The 19738-nt window shown below is 38.8% G+C and overlaps 1 protein-coding gene across 1 annotated transcript; it reads left to right on the top strand.

Annotated features, from left to right (window-relative positions):
• Positions 1-13751: 13751 nt before the first annotated feature.
• On the top strand, positions 13752-19263 carry LOC111394567 (triosephosphate isomerase, chloroplastic-like). The gene is made up of 9 exons (XM_023020435.1): positions 13752-14036; positions 14347-14373; positions 15065-15134; positions 15826-15949; positions 16721-16805; positions 16896-17028; positions 17165-17338; positions 17602-17684; positions 18959-19263. Exons 1-9 carry the CDS (start codon positions 13839-13841, stop codon positions 19013-19015), a joined length of 951 nt encoding a protein of 316 aa, XP_022876203.1. The 5' UTR covers positions 13752-13838; the 3' UTR covers positions 19016-19263.
• Positions 19264-19738: the final 475 nt, after the last annotated feature.

Raw genomic sequence — 19738 nt, 5'->3', positions numbered from 1 at the left:
CTTCGAGGCTCTGAAAAAGCACCTTGGAAAAGCGCCCCTCTTATCGAAACCTCAACCGGATGAATCTCTACTACTATATCTAGCGGTTTCGGATGTGGCAATCAGCGCAGTCCTAATCAGGGAAGAAAATGAGCGCCAATTGCCAGTGTACTACATCCGCAAAGCACTTCTCCCAGCTGAAACACGCTACCCAGACATGGAAAAATTGGCACTCGCCCTTATCACAACCTCAAGAAAGCTGAGGCCATATTTCCAAGCCCACTCAATACAAGTTCTCACCAATTTCCCTTTAAAGCAGATAATGCAGAAAACAGACGCATCAGGGCACCTGCTAAAATGGGTAATCGAACTCAGCGAGTTCGATCTAACGTTCCGACCTCGACACGCTGTCAAGGGCCATGCCCTTGATGATTTTATGGTTGAGTTCACCAAAGCCCCAGAAATGGAGGCGATGATGGAACCAGCCGAGCCCCCCACATGGAAACTATTCGTAGACGGGTCCTCAGGAGAGGCTAGCGCAGGGGCAGGGATCGTATTGAAAACCCGGAAGGCCACAAGCTGAATTGTGCAGTAAGGTTCGGCTTCAAAGTCTCAAACAACGCAGCCGAATAAGAGGCCCTTCTGGCAGGTCTTAGACTCGCTAAGGAGATGGGGGTTAGGAAGCTCCTAGCGAGCAGTGACTCTCAGCTCATAGTAAATCAGGTCAATGGAAATTTCGCAGCCAAAGATGGTAACATGCTTGCGTACTTGAAGTTGGTACTGGACATAATTCCTCATTTTGAAAGGTTCGAACTGACTCAAGTCCTCCGTCTAGAAAATGCACATGTAGACGCCCTCTCAAAACTAGCCAGCAGCATGGACTCAGAGCCGCTAAACATCGTCCCTATTGAGCACTTATCGAAGCCCTCCACCTCCAAAGGTGAAGAGGTACTGTGGATAGAAGGTACCCCATTATGGATGCAGCCCATCATCGCGTACCTGAAGGAACAAACGTTGCCTACTTCCAGAGGCGAGGCAAGGAAATTAAGAAAAAGGGCTGCACACTTCGTCCTGCAAGAATCTACCCTTTACAAGAGAGGCTTCACTTCGCCTCTTCTTCGATGCGTAGGCGGCAAAGAGGCCACATACATACTCAGGAAAATCCATGAAGGAATTTGTGGAAACCACTCCGGAGGAACGGCTCTGGCATACAAGGTTCTCCGTCAAGGCTACTTCTGGCCGACCCTGAAAATGGATGCTTGCCAATTTGTCCAGAAATGTGACAAGTGCCAGCGCTTCTCGAACATACAAAGACAGCCTGCTCAGAGCCTCTCTGTAGTAACCAGCCCTTGGCCATTTGCTAAGTGGGGCATTGACTTCATTGGTCCACTCCTAAAAGGGAGGGGAAGTGCAGCTTTCGTTATTGTCGCCATTGACTACTTCACTAAGTGGGTCGAGGCAGAACCCCTTGCCCGAATTACCGAGGCTAATACTATCAAGTTCGTTTGGAAAAACATCATTTGTAGATTTGGCATTCCCCACTCCTTAGTGTCTGATAACGGACGGCAGTTCGACAATAGGAAGATGCGAGACTTATGCGACGAATTGGGTTTAAAGAAGGACTTCTCGACACCTCATCACCCCCAGGCAAATGGGCAATTTTGAAGCAGTGAACAAGACTATTAAACACACCCTGAAAAGGAAACTAAATACCTCAAAAGGGGCCTGGGTTGACGAACTCCCCCACGTCCTCTGGGCTATCAAGACTTCTTGCCGGACTGCAACAGGTGAAACCCCATTTTCCATGACCTACAGAGCCGAGGCAATGAGTTCGGTCGAAGTTGGGGTCCCATCACATCGACGGATACATTTCAATGAGGTCAGCAACGACGAGGCCCGAATAAGCGAACTACACCTCCTTGAGGAAAAGAGAGATACCTCCCAAGTGATCTTGGCAAAATATCATCGAAAGATGACCCGCTATTACAACTCCAAAGTCAGAAACAGAACTCTCCGCTTGGGCGACCTCGTCCTCAGAAGAGTTTTCCAATCTTCAAAACCAATCCGGTCAGGAGTGTTCGGCCCAAACTAGGAAGGCCCTTACCGCATCCGTTGGGAATCCCGACCTGGTACCTTCGAAATCGAAGATATGTCAGGAAAGGCGCTACCTCATTAGTGGAACATCGAACACTTGAGGAAGTACTACCAATAATGAGACTTTGTTCCGATCCGATCTCAATATGTTATAGTGGATCGATTGTCCCGATCAGATCTCAGTTGTAAAATTCCCTAAGTGAAGCCTTTGTAAAGGGTGATGTAATTTATCTTAGTAATGAATCTTCGGTTCCGAGCCACATCAGTTAGTGAATAGTTTCCTTAGTACTTCAGAAGGTTCATTTGAGCGATCCGATCGTCAATTATTAGCTGATTAACATTAAGCGGCTCTTCATGTTAGCTTAAGTGGTATGATCTCAAATTATTAACAAGTTGGCATTAAGAGTCGCTTCATACTTGCTTAAGTTTTTAAACTTATATTAACTTGAGTGGTCCGGTCCGCAGTTATTAACTGGTTATTATCGCGAGGCAATTAGTCTGACGTTTGTCGTTCATACAAGTATAAACAGATAGAAAATACAAAGAAGCAGAAGCCCAAATACTTGACAAAAATTTTCATTTCATTTAATAAATTTAAGTACAGAGGGGCCACAGCCATTACAAGAGGTAGCCCTAATCTGCTGGAGGGACTTCTATATTGGCCGCCTCCTGGGCCTCCGGAGCCCCCTCAACAACCCTATCAGGCCGACCTCTAGTTGGCCCCCCAAACTCTGCCTCCAATGAAGAGATGTCCAGAGTGGGATGCACCTCCTTCAGTCGACCCAGTAAGCTTTGGGCAATCCATGAGGCCCAGAAGTTGGCAAAGTCGTCATACAGGGGATGGTCTTCGAAGTGGTCAATGAAGTTCTGGACTGCCACCTCCCCCGCAGACTTCAACTCCGCCTTCAAAGAGGCAATCGCTTCTGACTGGGCCTCTACCTTCTGCCCTAGCTCTGCCTTTTCTTTGTTGGAGGCCTCCAGAGCATTGGTGGCGAGCTTGTGGTGCTCATTGGCGTGATCAAGTCGTCGAGTCACAGCAGCCACTTGGCATTCCACCTTATACAACTGTTTCTTCAGCTGTTCCACTTTTGCTTTCGCGACAGTAAGCTAAGCCTCAGCATCTTTCTTCCCCTCCTCTGCCTGTGTGGCTTTGGCCTAAGCCGCCCGCACGGCATCCCCGTAATGCATCGCCTCTTCGAGGCGCTTGGCGAGGTCCTCCCTCTTGGAGTTCAGATCCTTCACCAAGCCCTCAAGCTGGATGCTTGTACTCAGGGCCCGAGCCACACAGGCGCTGTTCGCGGCCACAGAGTCCTCAGCCGTACAGGAGGCGGTGTGGTCCCTCCACTCCTTCGTCCAATATTTATTGTGGACCACCGCCACCACAGCTGTTTCAGGAGAAAGAGCCTCCAACACTTCCCTTACGGGCTCGTCAAGATTGGTGCCCAGAAAGTCGACCTCCTTAGAGGGACGGGGCCTTTTTCTCTTTTGTTGCCCCAGTGCTTGGTCAATTGGCACTGCGGCGAGGGGTGTTGTGGCCGGGGCAGCGACGGGCTCAGTTGGAGCGGGCCTTCTCTCTGGGAGGGCCACCCCTATGGGAATTGTGGTCTGCCTCAGAGCTGGGGGTGGCCTCGCCACAGTTGGACGTCTTAGAGGGACGGCACTCTTCTTGCCCTTCCTTTGAAGGTCAACCCCCGGGTCCTCCGGTATCTCCTCCTCCGTCGGGGGCTGGAGCCTCTTACTGGCCTCCACCAACTCCTCCATTTTCTTTTTGTACGAGGAGGAGGAGGCCTTCAACGCCCGTGCCTCCACCATCATCTTTTGGATGGTCTTGAAGTCGGGGCGCACAGGCAGCTTCTTATTAAAGTTGTCTGCAAAGAAGCAAATAAGGAATTAATACAAGTCTTAGGAGTTCGGAATAAAAAAGTAAAGACTTCGGTCCAGTTACCTTGGGATGCCATTAAATCGTGAGTAATGAAATGGATGTTCTTTCGGATCAGCCTGTGGTAGGACCTCTTCTTTTGAGGCAGCTGATAAATGACACAAATGGTGTCAAAGTCCTCGGTTGACAGCTCACACCGGGGAAGAGCACCTACAAAGGAAATGTAACTGTTAGACACAATTCGAACTGAAGGAAAATATAAGGAGAAACTACTACTATACTCACTAAGTGTTGAATATTTCGTTGGAATCGTAAGAGGCGCCAGGGGGTCCCCCTCCATCGTGTCCCATCGCCCTGCGGCCCAGGACCATGAGCTCTTCCATTCTTTGATGGAGCTCGGCAGATCGACCACGAATGGAGTGTGGGAACCCCATGACATAAGGTAATACCATCCTCGGGTCTTATCCCCCCCGACAGTAACCTTAGGAATGTAAAGGGTTTGGAAAACGGAAAGGGACATCTCCACCCCTAATGACGCCTCTTTCCACAACATCCAGGAGCCCACCAACTAGCTCCAAGAGTTCGGATTGAGCTGCATCGGAGCTAGCCCATAGGACCTAAGCACCATCCTAAAGAATGGGTGAACGGGCAGCCTAAGTCCAGCCCTAAGGATCACCTCACTAATGGCCACACAGCCCGGCCTAGGGTAGCAGGCTCTCTCTTCCGGACCAGGGAGGATCAAGTCTACGCTATCAGGGATCCTATACTCTGTCCTAAGTCTTCCCAGGTCGGCCTCCCTTAATTTTGATGGGTAGTCCGACGCCCCCCAATGCACAGAGGTATCTGGTGGACTATCCGGTCGTTTCCATATATTTTCCCCCTATTACTGCCTCAGCTATTTCTGAGGAGGTCGCCACAATGGGCTCGTCCACCCTCACCATTTCTAAACCTCTCCTCGAACCAGAACTCCCCTCTAAGACCATTCTTTCAAAATTTAAAAGCGTAAATAGGTATGAAAACTTACGGGTTTGGAGGTTTTCCTAGTCGAAAATGGTGTAAGGTCGCCGGAAGTCTAATTTTCTCGTCGGAATTGCTTACAAAACGTCGAAAATCGCCAATAACTCGAGAGCAAAATATAATGTCAATTTTGCAAGGGTAGAAAGCCTAAGAAAACCTCAGGGTCCTCCTTTTATAGAAAAACAAATTCGATCTCCACCGTTGAATTCAAATGCGATCAATCTAAGCCATTCATCGCATCTTCAATCTAGGCCGTTGAAATGAAACGCCAAATTTGATCTACGCCCAAGATGTCACTGTGACTTTCACGTTTGCTTGAAACGCGTCACCTCGATTGCAACCAGCCGTCAATAATAATTAGTAGCCGCAGCAGCCTTTTAGGAGAATGGCATGGCACCCAACTGTCACCTTGAAAACACGTAACAGTTGTCAAATTATTTGACATTTGGATCGCCTCGGATTGAGCTCCTCCTCCAACTTTACAAAGTTTGGACGCACCTGACGCGCAGGCCCTTTTTGGGTCATCGCCTCGGACGCTGCGTTACCTCCCATGCTTTACAAAGTTTCAGCCATCTCCCAACGCGTCGGCCTTTTGGGTCAGCGCATCAGTGGCAGATGAGCTCCTCCTCCAACTTTACAAAGCTTGGACTCACCTGACGCGCAGGCCCTTTTTGGGTCATCACCTCGGACGCTTCGTTACCTCCCATGCTTTACAAAGTTTCAGCCATCTCCCAACGCGTCGGCCTTTAGGTCAGCTCACCAGTGGCAGATGAGCTCCTCCTCCAACTTTACAAAGTTTAGACGCACCTAACGCGCAGGCCCTTTTTGGGTCATCACCTCGAACGCTGCGTTACCTCCCATACTTTACAAAGTTTCAGCCATCTCCCAACGCATCGCCCTTTTGGGTCAGCGCACCGGTGGCAGATGAGCTCCTCCTCCAACTTTACAAAGCTTGGACATACTTGACGCGCAGGTCCTTTTTGGTTGATCTCCTCGGACGATGCGTTACCTCCCATGCTTTACAAAGTTTCAGCCATCTTCCAACGCATCAGTCTGTGGGGTCAGCGCACCATATTCGTGAAGCTTCGATACACCTTACGCGAAGTTCCATGCTGGTTGAACGCCTCGTACGTTACGCACAATAACGAAACTTTGGCACGTCTGCATGTTATCATAACCTCGATTGCTACAACAGATCAACCCCCAAAACTCCCCTGACTTGCGGTCCGGTCACGAAAGCAAGTCTAGGCATGATATAAATATTCATCCCCGGACTTGGGGGACCACTGTTACGCTCCGATCTTACACGCCTCAGACTCGAAGCACCACATATTTCCGACCTGAAAACGACCCTTCCGAAGTGTTTCCGAAGTGATATGGAGATTCCTATTACTGACCTGCCGAAACATCTCGCCACCGAGATCGAGGTCAAGTGGACCCCGGTTAGAAGATCCACCGCTAATTTGAGATTTGTACTAAGATCCTTCCTGCACCTAAAGTTTAAATTGATTTGACGTCTCCATGGAGCTAGTTGATGTGACTTATCAATTTTATGTCAATTCAACTCAGAAGAAACAAACTATCCGCCCACTCTACAAACGCGGCTGATTGACGCCTATGAGCGGACGCTTCATACCGTCAGATGTATACACGCGTCCCACATCCAACGGTTTATACCACCTATAAATACCCAAGGTTTGACAAGAGGCAAAGGTAATGAAACTCTTACTACATAGCACTCCATAGCAAGTTTATATATTTTCTCCTCCCCCTTTATCATTGATTTGCATAGCCCCTGGGTACTGTTCCGATCACTTAAACCTGACTTGACCGTCAGAGTGCATACGGCCGCCGCCACCCCCGCTGGTTCCAGCCGTGTGCGCCTGACTATTCGCTGATTGTGCACAGGGAGGATCATGTGGAGTAGCTTTCAGTTGGCCACATGGAAGGACCAATTTCCGGGGTCAACAAGTTCTATTCATCAGGAGCTTCGAGGGAACTGGAAAGGAAAGAGAGTATTAGGGCTTCTTTTAAGGAAATTGGACAGAGCTTCGGGGGAAGTAAATCAAAGAAATTCCTAAAGCTAAATCTGCTGCAATTCTCTTCCCTTTAAATCTCTATATAGATTCTACAATTCTCTTCCCTTTAAATCTCTATATAGATTATCTTCTCCCACTTTGCAGCGTTTCTTACACAAGAAAAATAAAGAAATAAATAAATAAATAAAAATAGGCTCCGTTTGGTACACATTAATGTAAAAATGAGAATTAAAAATATAGCCGTTATGGATTTCACACAAGAGATAAAAAGTAAAATATGATGGCTTGATATGATGGTTAACAGTCATATTTATCATTTTAATAGGCAAATAATGAGAAACAAACGGGGGCTAAAAAATTTAAAAAATTAGTAAGTAACTGAATGTGGAAAATCAATTGCATCCCTGCAGTTGAATTGTCCATATATTCGTAAAAATCAATTCTCTGAAACTCTATACAGAATACATATATCTGAAATGTAATGATAAACTAGACATAGAATACCAAAAAATTTAAAAATAAATTAACATATTAAATCTACAAAAATGAATTTTCAATTACACCCGAGCAGTTGAATCACACGTATATTTATAACATCAGTCCTTTACAATGTAAATGAAACCCTGGACCGGCAATACAAAATGGAAATAGGATATACGATCGAATATTCACATATAAATAAGGGAAAATTTCATAAATAAGAAATTAATTATGGCACATTTCAAAAACAAGAAAACAAGTTTCAAATTTCAAAAATCAGATTTTTATTAAAAATTATTTATAATTTAATTAATTAATTAATTTAATAATTTAATATATTTAAGTCACAGATTTATATAATTTGGTCACAAATTAACGATTTAATTCATCACTTATTATTTTTTGGTCACAAATCAGAAATTTTATGTCACAAATTACTTTACGGTCACAATTCAAAAATTTTATAGGTCACAGTTTGTTCATTGGTCAAAAATCGAAAATTTATACATTACAATTTATTTATAGGTCACAGATCTTAAATACTATATGTCACAAATTAACGATTTAATTCATCACTTATTATTTTTTGGTCACAAATCAGAAATTTTATGTCACAAATTATTTTACGGTCACAATTCAAAAATTTTATAAGTCACAGTTTGTTCATTAATCACAAATCGAAAATTTATACGTTACAATTTATTTATAGGTCACAGATCTTAAATACTATATGTCACAAATTAACGATTTAATTCATCACTTGTTATTTTTTGTCACAAATTAGAAATTTTATGTCACAAATTATTTTACGGTCACAATTCCAAAATTTTATAGGTCACAGTTTGTTCATTGGTCACAAATCAAAAATTTATACGTTATAATTTATTTATAGGTCACAGGTCATAAATACTATAGGTCACAATTTATCTTATTGGTCACGTATTATTTATTAGTCACATATTAACCAATTTAATGGTCACAATTAACAAATTAATTTGTGACCACCACCAAACAATCACCCTCCAACACCGCTGCCGGCACTACCATCACCCTACATCAAACACCACAACCAAAAACAAATCAACACATCCGAGACCACAATCACCAACAGCTCATCGTCACCGCCACATCCACTGCCACGACCACTTTCTCTACCACCACGACCACCGTACCACACAACACCACCAGCAGCACAGCCAAAACCACCACAACCACCGCACTACCCCCACCAGAAAAAATCCCCAATCTGTCACTGGAATCTACAACCATCCCATCGCCCGTATCAACAACCGCCACCACTCGTATCGCCACGCACAACCACCGCCCACAATACACACGCAATACCACCACATCACAACCACCACCTCGCTGCACGAGGACGAATTTATGATCGTCTGTGTAGGCAGCAAACTCAAGCGCACAACCACCGCCCACAGTACTCACACAATACCACCACATGACAACCACCACCTCGCTGCACGCGGCCGAATTTCTGATCGTCGTGTAGGCAGCAAACTCAAGCGCCGTTAGCGATGAGTTCGCCGTTTACAGTGATTGATAGCGACGATGGATAACAGTGCCTTCAGTCCGATGGCTTCAAGTAGCTTCAGTTTGGCGATGACGGTCTCAGGTTGAGAGGTGAGGGATAGAAAGAGACGAGCAATGGAGAGGGCGCGGCTGCCGTCGTCGGAGAGTGAAGGGTAGAGAGAGACGAGCGGAGGAGAGGGAACGGATGGGGGCTGCATTTGGGTTGTGGATAGGTTTTTTTTTTTTTTTTTAGGTAATTAGTTTATTTAAATAATTAAAAAAAATCTGAATTTTGAAATGTCAAACTTCCCATCTGGTTTAGGAATTTTGAGTAGTTAAAATATGGTTTTGTATAATTTCCACTATAAATAAATAGAGAAAACAACGATCATAAGCTTCAAATTGATCGACAACAAATTTTTGTCCTAAAACTATATGTTATTTTTAACATTATTTCCATATGATTCCTGATTACCCCCTAAAGTAACTTGCATATGAGTAAAAGAAAAGTTATGTATATATAGTAATTTGGTGTTGGGTGCTCAGGAAAAAGATTAAGGTTTTGAAGCTCCACAAGGGTCTATTTATTGGAACTTGGAAGTATGGTACAGGTCTGCCAGAGTGCAGAGACGGTCGTGCCTTCGCCCTGCGCAGAGACCGGGCATCTCTGCGTTGGGCGGAGAAGAGTCTCCACGACTTGGGCATCGTAGAAGGCAATGAAAAGGTTAAAATTTCTGCAATTGGAGCATTGAAGCATTCAAAATTGGCATTAAATTTTGAACTAACCAAGACTATGTAAGAACAGGACAAACTTTTTGTTAATCAACTTGGACTTTTGACAGATTTCAATGTCCTCCAACTTAAATGTTGATCCAATCGTTTTTTTCCTTCCTCTTCTTTTCTTTATCTCTTTGAGCTTCTTGTTTTTGCCTATTGATAAAATGAACAATTTCTTTTTTTTCCTACAGCCACCACCATCTCACTTCGTTTTAATTATCCCCTTTAATCATTATCTGTTTGCCAACAATTGTTTATGAATTCGTTTTAGTCCTACAAAGTCATCACCGCCTAACTTTATTTTAATTTAATCTTATCCCCTTTAATCATTCTTTTTCACAACTACTTATGTTATTGGATTGTATGTTGGCTCACTCTTGCCTAGTCATTACCAAAAGCTTAGTGAACATTGATAGTAATAGTGTAATACACAGAAATTAACTTACCTATCATTTAAGGTTCCAAAATCCATACAAGTTTTCAAAAGTGATTATAGCATGTCCTTGGTTTTCCCAGCATTTGGATCATTATCATTGTGTCATTGTGCATTAGGAATCAAGTGAAGATAGGAAAGTAACCTAAAGAACAATAAAATAAATCCCCCACTCACTAGTCTCATAAAGGTTATGCTTAGAAGTATCTAATGTTAAAACGTAGAGACTTTTACTGTTCACCTATCCCAAAATGTATATCGATGTCCTAGATTTGTATGATCCTTAATGAAATAACAAGTCTCTATTGTAAACTTCTTCTCAATTTTAATGAAGAATTCATAGTGGTGAGTGGACGTAAATCTTGCATTCATGGTAAACCACGATACATCTGTGTTTTTGTTAGTTGATTATGTTGGATATGTCCATCCACAAGGAAGAAAAAGTCAATGATGAATGCAAAATTGCACACAGAGTGGGAGTTGTAAGCAGTTTTTTGTCATAAAGTCCAATCCAGGACAAATTGGAGGAGAAATTCTTAATGTCTATTTGAATTATGCATTTTAAAAGAAACCTCAAAATTATAAAGTTCAATCAAGTTATTGTTACCCTAACTAGCTCTAACTCCATGATGAGGCATCATACTTTAGACTTCAACATGCAAAGAAATTGTAAAAGTACCTTAGAGATTTGCAGGTTCAAACCTAAGAATTTTGAAGTCCTTAATGAGACCCTTAAAAAGTAATTTTCTTTTGTAAGCGTAACGATACTTAAAAATTTAAATAAAAATATATTTATATTCAAACGAAAACTTTGTATAATTCAAAAGATAAAGTATCAAAATTAAATTACATATTTCTCACAATCCAAGAGATTAGGTTAGCATAATTATAGCCTTCTCACTTGTAATCGAACTACTCAAATTAAATTTTTTCAACATGCTTTTTTTAAAATCATAACTAATTTATTCAATCTCTTTTGTGACATGATTGATCGAAGACAAGACTTCATCAACTTCAACTTTGAAAAACTTCTTTTTATGCAGGCAACGATGACATGAAGATTCAGTAAGTAATTCAAACATTTACAAAATAAGAACTCATTCTCTTAGTGTAATCTAACACAACAGTTGCTCCATTAGGTTTTAACTTTCTACTCAAAAAAAATAATTCTACTCAGTAAAAGTTAGAAATCATATTATGCTTCAAGTTATTTTCAACGTTAATGCAAGGACTTTTCAATATAGCATCATCAATATATTTAAGCTTCTCCAAATAAAAATAAAAAAATTCAAAAATATCATCATATTTTCGCAATTTTTCAAATCTATTTTGGAGTGATGATAGAGTTTGATCAACTATATATATAAAATAATTAACCTAGAAGGATTCTTCAGTTGATTCTATCATCTCTTGGCAATAAATCTTATTAAATTGATTCTTTCTATATATAACTCGTTTTTCCATGAAATAGTAGTTCAATTTTTAACTCACTTGCAATCTCTTTAACATCAATCATGACCGATTCTAAAACCCAGTTTCTCTATAGTTTTTAAAAAATAAATTGAGAACTTTGTTTATAGCAACATCATTATGCACGTTTTCTGTTTGCAAATATTTCCGTATTCTATTAACATTATTCAACACTTCATATTAAATAACAATCCAAGTAAGAATACAATATTCTCAAATTTATATGTTGCCAAACACTTGACCTCATTTTTTTGTATAAGGATCATGAACACTTGCCAATTAAAGTTGAACATTTTTTATCTGTGGAGCTTGGAATCTTATCGCACTAACATTTTAAAATTGGCTTTCCCATCATTTTTGCGGCAAGGACTTAAATGTAAGGTCATTTACATTATTTTTCAAAAAAATTTCATTATCTAGTAAATGATGAAAATAAAGTGTATCTACGTTGCACCACTCCAAATGGAAGTTAGCTTTTGAACAATACATGACAATATCACAAAGTGTAAAATTAAGACCATAATACCCACAACGAGTGTATAATGCTCTAGGATTTAGACCATGTTTGAGCCGCATCTTTCAAGAAAATGCTTTTTTAAACAGTGATTTGACATCATTTCAACCACACATTCTTCAATAAAATAATATTACATGCAAATTTAAAATTTTTTTTTATTTTTTAACCACACATTCTCTATTAATCTACTATTCCAAAATATATTTTTTCAAATTAGTGTGCCTCAATCTATTCAGCACTCCTTCATATTTTGCTTTCATCTTAGCACCATTGCCATAGCATTGACACCTTATATTATCAATATCAATTTCTAGATTATTCAAAGCAGACACATGTTTACATAAAGTCATTTCCCAGATGTATCATTCACAATAAAAAAACCTACGAAGGATTCTTCTATCTTCGTTCAACTTGCTAAAGTATCTACACACATACATTTGTTCTTTGTGACTTGAATTTGAAGTGCAATTAAGCGTAACATATTTAGATTCTTTGAGTTTCTTAATGATTATTTTCTTGATATCACCCGTTAGCATAAGTAGATATTCATTATGAATTTTATGTTTAAGATAACGATAATGAATCTCTTTATTTTGAAATCGATAAATGTGATCTTGCATTACATGATCAAACTCACAATGATTTGAATTAGTATTAAGTAGGAAACCATTATTTTATTGGTATATCTTTTCATATACCCCCAATGCTAAATTATTTTCAGCGAGACTTCTCAACATAAGGGGTGAATATGTTTTAAGAATACCGTGTAATAAATTAATAATACACCAGCCTCAATTTTCTAATTTCTCCCTTCAATGATTCAAATTGTTTTTTTTTTCCCATAGTTGTATATTTTCTATTTGTTCTTTCTTCTTCTTGTAAACATATTTTTTGCATTCTTCATTTTTTCCTAACATACTGCATATAGACAAGCTAATTTATTTTTTATTTTTTTATTTTTTTTGGCAAAATCCCAAGATAGTTATATTCTTACATAATGACACCATTAAAAAAAAAAATTGGCAATCCTACTTTAATTTAAATGATATTTCTTTTTTTTTTTACACTTTTTAATGATTGTTTATCGTGTTAATATTAATTTCTCATGACTCAATTTCTTTTTGCCTAATCAAACACAAGGCAAGATTTTTCCGACCTTAAATAAACATTTATGACATATTTGCTACATCGAAACAATATATTAATTTTTCAATTTATAATTTTGATTGTAAAATTAGAATTATCATTAAATTATACATTTTTATTTGTAAGTATGAAAGAAAATATATTTTCCCTATATGGTAGGGATTAAACATTTAAATTTCAATTTAATTTAAATCTAATAATTAATTTTAATCATATATATTTTTTAACTATATATTTCATCAATTTTTATTAAAATTTATTAAAAAACCGATTTTTAATCTTCATCAAACTGGGCATAATCCGGACAGTGGATTTCATGCTTTCACAAAGCGCGTGGGATGATAGTATGTTCAGTAAACAGGCTATTGGCGTAAAAAACAAAGCCACATATTTAGGAGGCAGAAATCAGATCCCTACACAAACTACCACCGGATAGAGAAATAGATAGGTGCTAGCTGCTTCTAAAAACAGTATATACGTATGGCGGTTGTGTCCACGTCACTCACCGGAACCGGATCTCAACTCTCCGGCCACTTTTCCGGCCAGCGCAAGTCATTTCTCAATCTTGACAACTCCAACTCAACTCACTCTTTCTTCCAAAATGTGGATTCTCACCTCCGCCTTTCGTCTTCTCGGAAAGGCTGCCGTGGCGTTGTCACCATGGCTGGCTCCGGCAAGGTGATTTTGAGATTTCGTGAGTTTTGGTTTCGATTGGAGTTAGTTACTTTCAGATCTAGTATTACTTTGAGAAATAATGAACTGAACTACCGTTTTTGGTCGTGCGTTTGTCAATTTGGCACTTTTATATTAATGATAGTCCAGCTCAGTTTTATGAATGTGCTGATGTTATTGTAACGTTCATTAATGCTTTCGTGTATACTATGTTGTTTAAATAATTTTGTAATTGTACTTCACCGAAAATGCCAAATTTAATGCATCATGGACTTCATCTATTCGAAATTTAATCTTTCTTCTCTTTTGGTTGCAGTTCTTTGTTGGTGGAAACTGGAAGTGTGTAAGTATAATTTATTTTTTGTCATTAATCAATTTCGTTATCTTTATATCAATTGAGTTTATAAAAGTTTTGTGTTAATGTGAACAATGATTTCTTTACCAGATCATCTGGTTGAAGTGGTTCAGTATCTAGCTAATTTTAAGATGAGTTGAATGGAATTAGCTGAAAATCACATAAAATTGTAACTGAGCCCATTGCCCTTATTGCATGATACCAGATGGTAGTGATTTGTAACACTGAAGAAAAGATGTTAAAGTCTAGAGGAATATAAATGGCAAATAATGGATATAACAAGATGCTAACATGAAAAGGAAACCATACAACCCAATCCTTTAAAATTCAAAGGCAGTTTCTTAACAGGTTGAAATTATTGTCCAGTGAAATGTGAAAGTAGGGAGCACTGTCAAGGAGATCTGGAAAAAAATTTGTGTTAGTAAAATGTTACAGTTTACTTGTACACCTAACGAAAGAATATCGTAACTTCATTAAAGGTCAAAACTTATTTGGATTTCTTGCTATTTGAGGCGTACAACCATGGATTTAGCTTTTAGACTTTTAGAATTGATCTATTTTTTCCCTTCTATCTCTTCTGTGTGTATTATAGATTTAATAATTTAAATTCTGGTGAACAATCATTCTCTTTCCTTTTTTTTAACCTTTGCTTGACTAGTTTTTCTTATATTTTACTTAGAATGGAACAAAAGACTCCATAAGCAAGCTTGTGTCTGACTTGAACAGTGCAACGTTGGAGTCTGATGTTGGTGAGTTATTTTGCTCTGTGAATGCTTCACATCATCTTATCAGTATAAAGAGAAGTTCTTTATGTTCTTATCTTATTTCTAGTAATTCTTTGTAGTTTGGCTTCACGTAGTTTTGGAAAATATACAGATGTCTAGCTGTTTCGAGCATCTTCATTCTGAATTTGAAGCTTCACGATATTTTACAACCTAGGATATTAAACATCAAAACTTCTAGACTTTAATTAATTGTTTATTTGATGTTCCTTATACCAGTTGCAATAATTTATGGGGAAAATATTGGAAATTTTAGTTTTATCTGAAATAGTTGATGCCATGTCACATTTGAAGACTTTAAAGCAGCATGCAATTTCTTTATTACCGATGAGCTATTGTATGATGTCTATTGTGGCAAAGAATATCTACTGGAGAAATATGTAAATGATGCATATAGATTTATCAGTTGGTAAAATATGTAGAGGTACGTTATCTATTAGCCATTGTGTTGAAGTATGTTGATGAGCAAGAGAGAAGGGGAAGTTGGACAAGTCTTCCTTTGAGCTTCTTTATCTCTTAATTTTGTCCACCACTTTGTCTTGTATATCAAACATATCATATTGGAAATTGGAATTTTCTCCTACGTCTGATATTTTTTAGTTTCCATTTTACTTATTCACTGCGTATTTGGATCTCAGTTTTCCTTTGATCTTTGCAGATGTCATTGTGGCGCCTCCTTTTGTATACCTTGACCAAGTGAAGAACACACTAATTGAGCGGATAGAGATAGCTGCCCAGAATTGTTGGACTGGAAAAAGTGGTGCTTTTACTGGAGAGATCAGGCGAGTGACCTTCTATATAAGCTTAGATTGTCAGTGATATGCTACTCCTGTACTCCAAGAATCAGGTGCTATTTTGTTTAGGATAAGAAATATCTGAATCACTAAAGTTTCTTTTCCTGTGCTTGTTAATGCTACCATGGTGTTGCCTGACATTGTCTCTAAAATTATATTGCTGCTGTGGAATGATTCAAACTACGTTTGATTGGGATATGTACAGCATGGGGACAATAAAAAGTAAAATCAAATTGTCTTCGACTTCTGATGCCATAATGCAGGAGTGCGTGAACCTAATTTTTTATAAAACCTAATTTAGGATAAATATGCCTAGTGTGGTGGCATCAGTTCGTAGTACTGATATTTGGTGGGCTATGTACATGATGATATTTGAAGTAGATATAGTTTCAAATACAGGTTTTTATAGCAATTTTGACTTACAAATTTTCTAAATTTCCTATGGCACCGCATGCCGTGGGCTTTTATCAGCAATGGATGAGTTATGTAGTCAGTTCTTCGCTATTTGCTTTCATGTTGATGGGCCATCTTGTCAAAATTTTTTGTGTGGTGGATAGTCCAGTTGTCAGTAGTGTTTACCATATTAGTGAATTACCCATGCCTTTCCTCCTTTCATTTTTGTAATTTTTCTTTTTTTATTACAAACGTTGGTACCATAGTGATTTGAGTTGGTACATTTTGTTCTATGTGAATGTATTGACATCATGGATTCTACAACTTTGTTTGATGTAATAAGCAAATTTAAGCTTTTTTGTGTAGTGTGGAACAACTAAAAGATCTTGGATGCAAGTGGGTTATTCTTGGGCACTCTGAACGGAGACATATACTTGGAGAAAATAATGAAGTAACATCAATGAAGGATCTATTTTAATGCTTCACTTCTCCAATGAAAGAGCTACTAGTCTCTGATTTATGAAATAACTATGCTGTGCAGTTTATTGGAAAGAAGGCTGCGTATGCCTTGAGCCAGAATCTTGGAGTAATAGCTTGCATCGGAGAACTGTTAGAAGAAAGGGAAGCTGGAAAAACTTTTGATATCTGTTTTCAGCAAATGAAGGCTTTTGCGGGTCCTCTTTCTCTGAATTAATTCTGTACCTTTTGAGATGTGCTCCCCTCGCCCTAGATCAATCTGGTCATACTGTAATTCTTTTAAGAAATCATTCATTGAATTTTCAGCTTATTTTACACTTTCACGATGTGCAGATGCTGTGCCAAGTTGGGATGACATTGTCATTGCATACGAGCCAGTATGGGCTATTGGAACTGGTAAAGTGGCCACACCAGAGCAAGCTCAAGAAGTGCATGTAGCTGTTCGCGATTGGCTTAGTAAGAATGTTACTGCAGAAGTTGCATCTAAAACACGTATTATTTATGGAGGTAGGTAGTATTTAGCTTAAACATCAAGATTCACTGAAAATCTGTTCATTATATCTCCACCCTTTTTCAATGGGCATATTGTGAGTAACAAGACATTGCTGATTATTCTCCTACTCAATCACACTTATAATTGTCTCGAAGAAGTAAGCTAATATCAACTGTATTTTGATTTGATTAGGAAACCTTAGTTAATGTTAATGGCTAATTGTCACATTTGGCCAATTTATTTCCATTTTCTGAATGTTTTCAAAATTTCTCCACAGGTTCGGTCAATGGAGGTAACTGTGCAGAGCTTGCAAAAAAAGAAGATATTGATGGATTTCTCGTGGGTGGTGCTTCCTTAAAGGTATTGCCATGCTATTCACGTGGTCTAAGTGAACATATAATATGTCAAATGGACACACACCTCTGCTTTATTTCTTTCTCATATTCTCATTTCTCTTACCTCATGTCTGAATAAGTTTCTAATACATGCTCGTGAATAAAACTGGTGAAAGGGGAGAGCTCTTAATGTTTTCCATTTTACCAAATACGCAGTTAGCAATGTCGCCTGTGCTTGTATAAAGATAGTGGTTCCTTGTCTCAATGACAACTTAGACGTCCCCATATATGTAAAAATGTTTAAGAAGTAATATTTCCTGACCGCACCAACTTCACTATTAGATGTTTCCATATGAAGCTGATCACACTTGCAACTTTGAAAGGTCCGTTGTCCTTGTCTTTCCACTAGCACCCATAGAGGAGTAGGACTAGTTCGAGAATGGTTGGTCATGAATTTCATTCCACAAAGCTGATGGCATTGATAAAAAATACATATGTAATAACCCATGATGCAGGGACACATGTGTCCGACACGATATGTGTCTGATACGTCGACACACGATTAATTAAAAAAAAAAAAAAAAAAAAAAAAAAAAAAGAAAGTACCGACACGTTGATTAAATTCTTTGAAACTCTTCATTTGTATTGAATAAATTTAGTTTTACACTTGTTATTAATATTTTTGGTTGAAATCTTTCAAATACGAGTACGTATTTGTTATTTACTAAAAATTTTTAGGTAACAATGTATAATATTAATAAAAAAGAAAAAAAATTATGGTAGATTGTTCGAGGAGTGTCGGTGTCCAACACGCTACAGAGGTAATAACTGATTAGCTTTTATGAATTATGTGCTGTATCAATCTGTAAATTGTCGATAGCAAAATACAGATAAATATGGTTTGTGGATGAGCTGGTTCTAATTGAGGTACTTATAGTATAAACAAGTTGTGGAAAGTGGGATGCAAGTGATTTATTTTATTTTATTTTATATTTTTTGTTGCTTTATGGAAAACCGGTTCGTACATGGGGTTTGAGCCGATGTTCTAAACCTCCTGGGAAATTCCCAGTATACCAGGCTATCACCTTATGGTTTCGATTGAGGAAAATGTGATTGTGCCAGGCCTATTTATTTTTAGGCTGCCAGGTCAAGAAAGGAACTGTGTTGGTACCCGGCATGGGCCACCCAAAACTGGGATGTGCTGGCCTTGCCCAGTTACAAGCCGAGTCAGTGTTTGAAGCTTCTCATTTTTCTCATGATAGCACGCTTGAGATTGATCTTCAATTTTCTGTGTTGCAGGGCCCTGAGTTTGCCACCATTATTAATTCTGTGACTTCCAAGAAGGTTGCTGCATGATTATTTAGTTGACACACAAAATGGCTCTGAGTACCTAGCAAACCAACATAACACACACAGTGAGCTGTTTCTGTTTTGGGGGTATTTTCTCCCAACTTTTCATCCATAAATATGCTAAGCATTGGTTCATTTTGCTTGGCATAGCAAATAATTTGTATTGGAACATAAGAGTTTACGCCATATGTTGTTTTCTCGTGGAACTTTCATATTATAGTTTGACAACTAGCAATTTTGAAATTGCATAAGGGGGAAAAAAAAAGGGTAGTTCATAATTAAAATTGATCTTATTTTCTTCAGATTTCAGTTCCTCTTGAATTCAATTGGTTTATCTAATGAAGTGCAGACAGGTATGAATATATCAATCTTACACGAGTCCAATGAAAAACAACTGTTTTTTGATTTAAATGAATTTGGACAATGATTTGTGTACCGACTTGAGCGTTTATGTTCAAGTCGTTATATCATACGTAATGTAAGAAATAATAGTTTAGAGTAGATATAGCATACCTAGACGTCTGAATGACAATGGAACATAGTTGAGACTGATGCCTCAGATGTAGGTTATGAGGGGATTCTTAAACAAAGATTCAAGATCAGGAAAAATTGGTTTGATACTATTCTAGATTATGGATTGGTGCGTAAAAGAATTATTCTGCAGTCAAAAAAGAAATGAGTGATAAAAGCAAGAAAATTTAGGTAATATGCCCAAAACGAAAACTCCAT

This window comes from Olea europaea, chromosome 5 (genome assembly GCF_002742605.1).
Source record: "Olea europaea var. sylvestris chromosome 5, O_europaea_v1, whole genome shotgun sequence".
NCBI classification, from domain to species: Eukaryota; Viridiplantae; Streptophyta; class Magnoliopsida; order Lamiales; family Oleaceae; genus Olea; species Olea europaea.
Note: the sequence above shows the minus strand (reverse complement) of the source record. Positions and strands in the feature narration are given on the sequence as shown.

What these genes read in the sequence shown, in the direction of transcription:
- LOC111394567 (XM_023020435.1), top strand. Translation starts at nt 13,839, where the DNA reads ATGGCGGTTGTGTCCACGTCACTCACCGGAACCGGATCTCAACTCTCC. An exon ending in TTGGTGGAAACTGGAAGTGT is followed by an intron (nt 14,374 to 15,064) that starts GTAAGTATAATT and finishes TATTTTACTTAG; the next exon opens with AATGGAACAAAAGACTCCAT. An exon ending in GCAAATGAAGGCTTTTGCGG is followed by an intron (nt 17,029 to 17,164) that starts GTCCTCTTTCTC and finishes CACGATGTGCAG; the next exon opens with ATGCTGTGCCAAGTTGGGAT.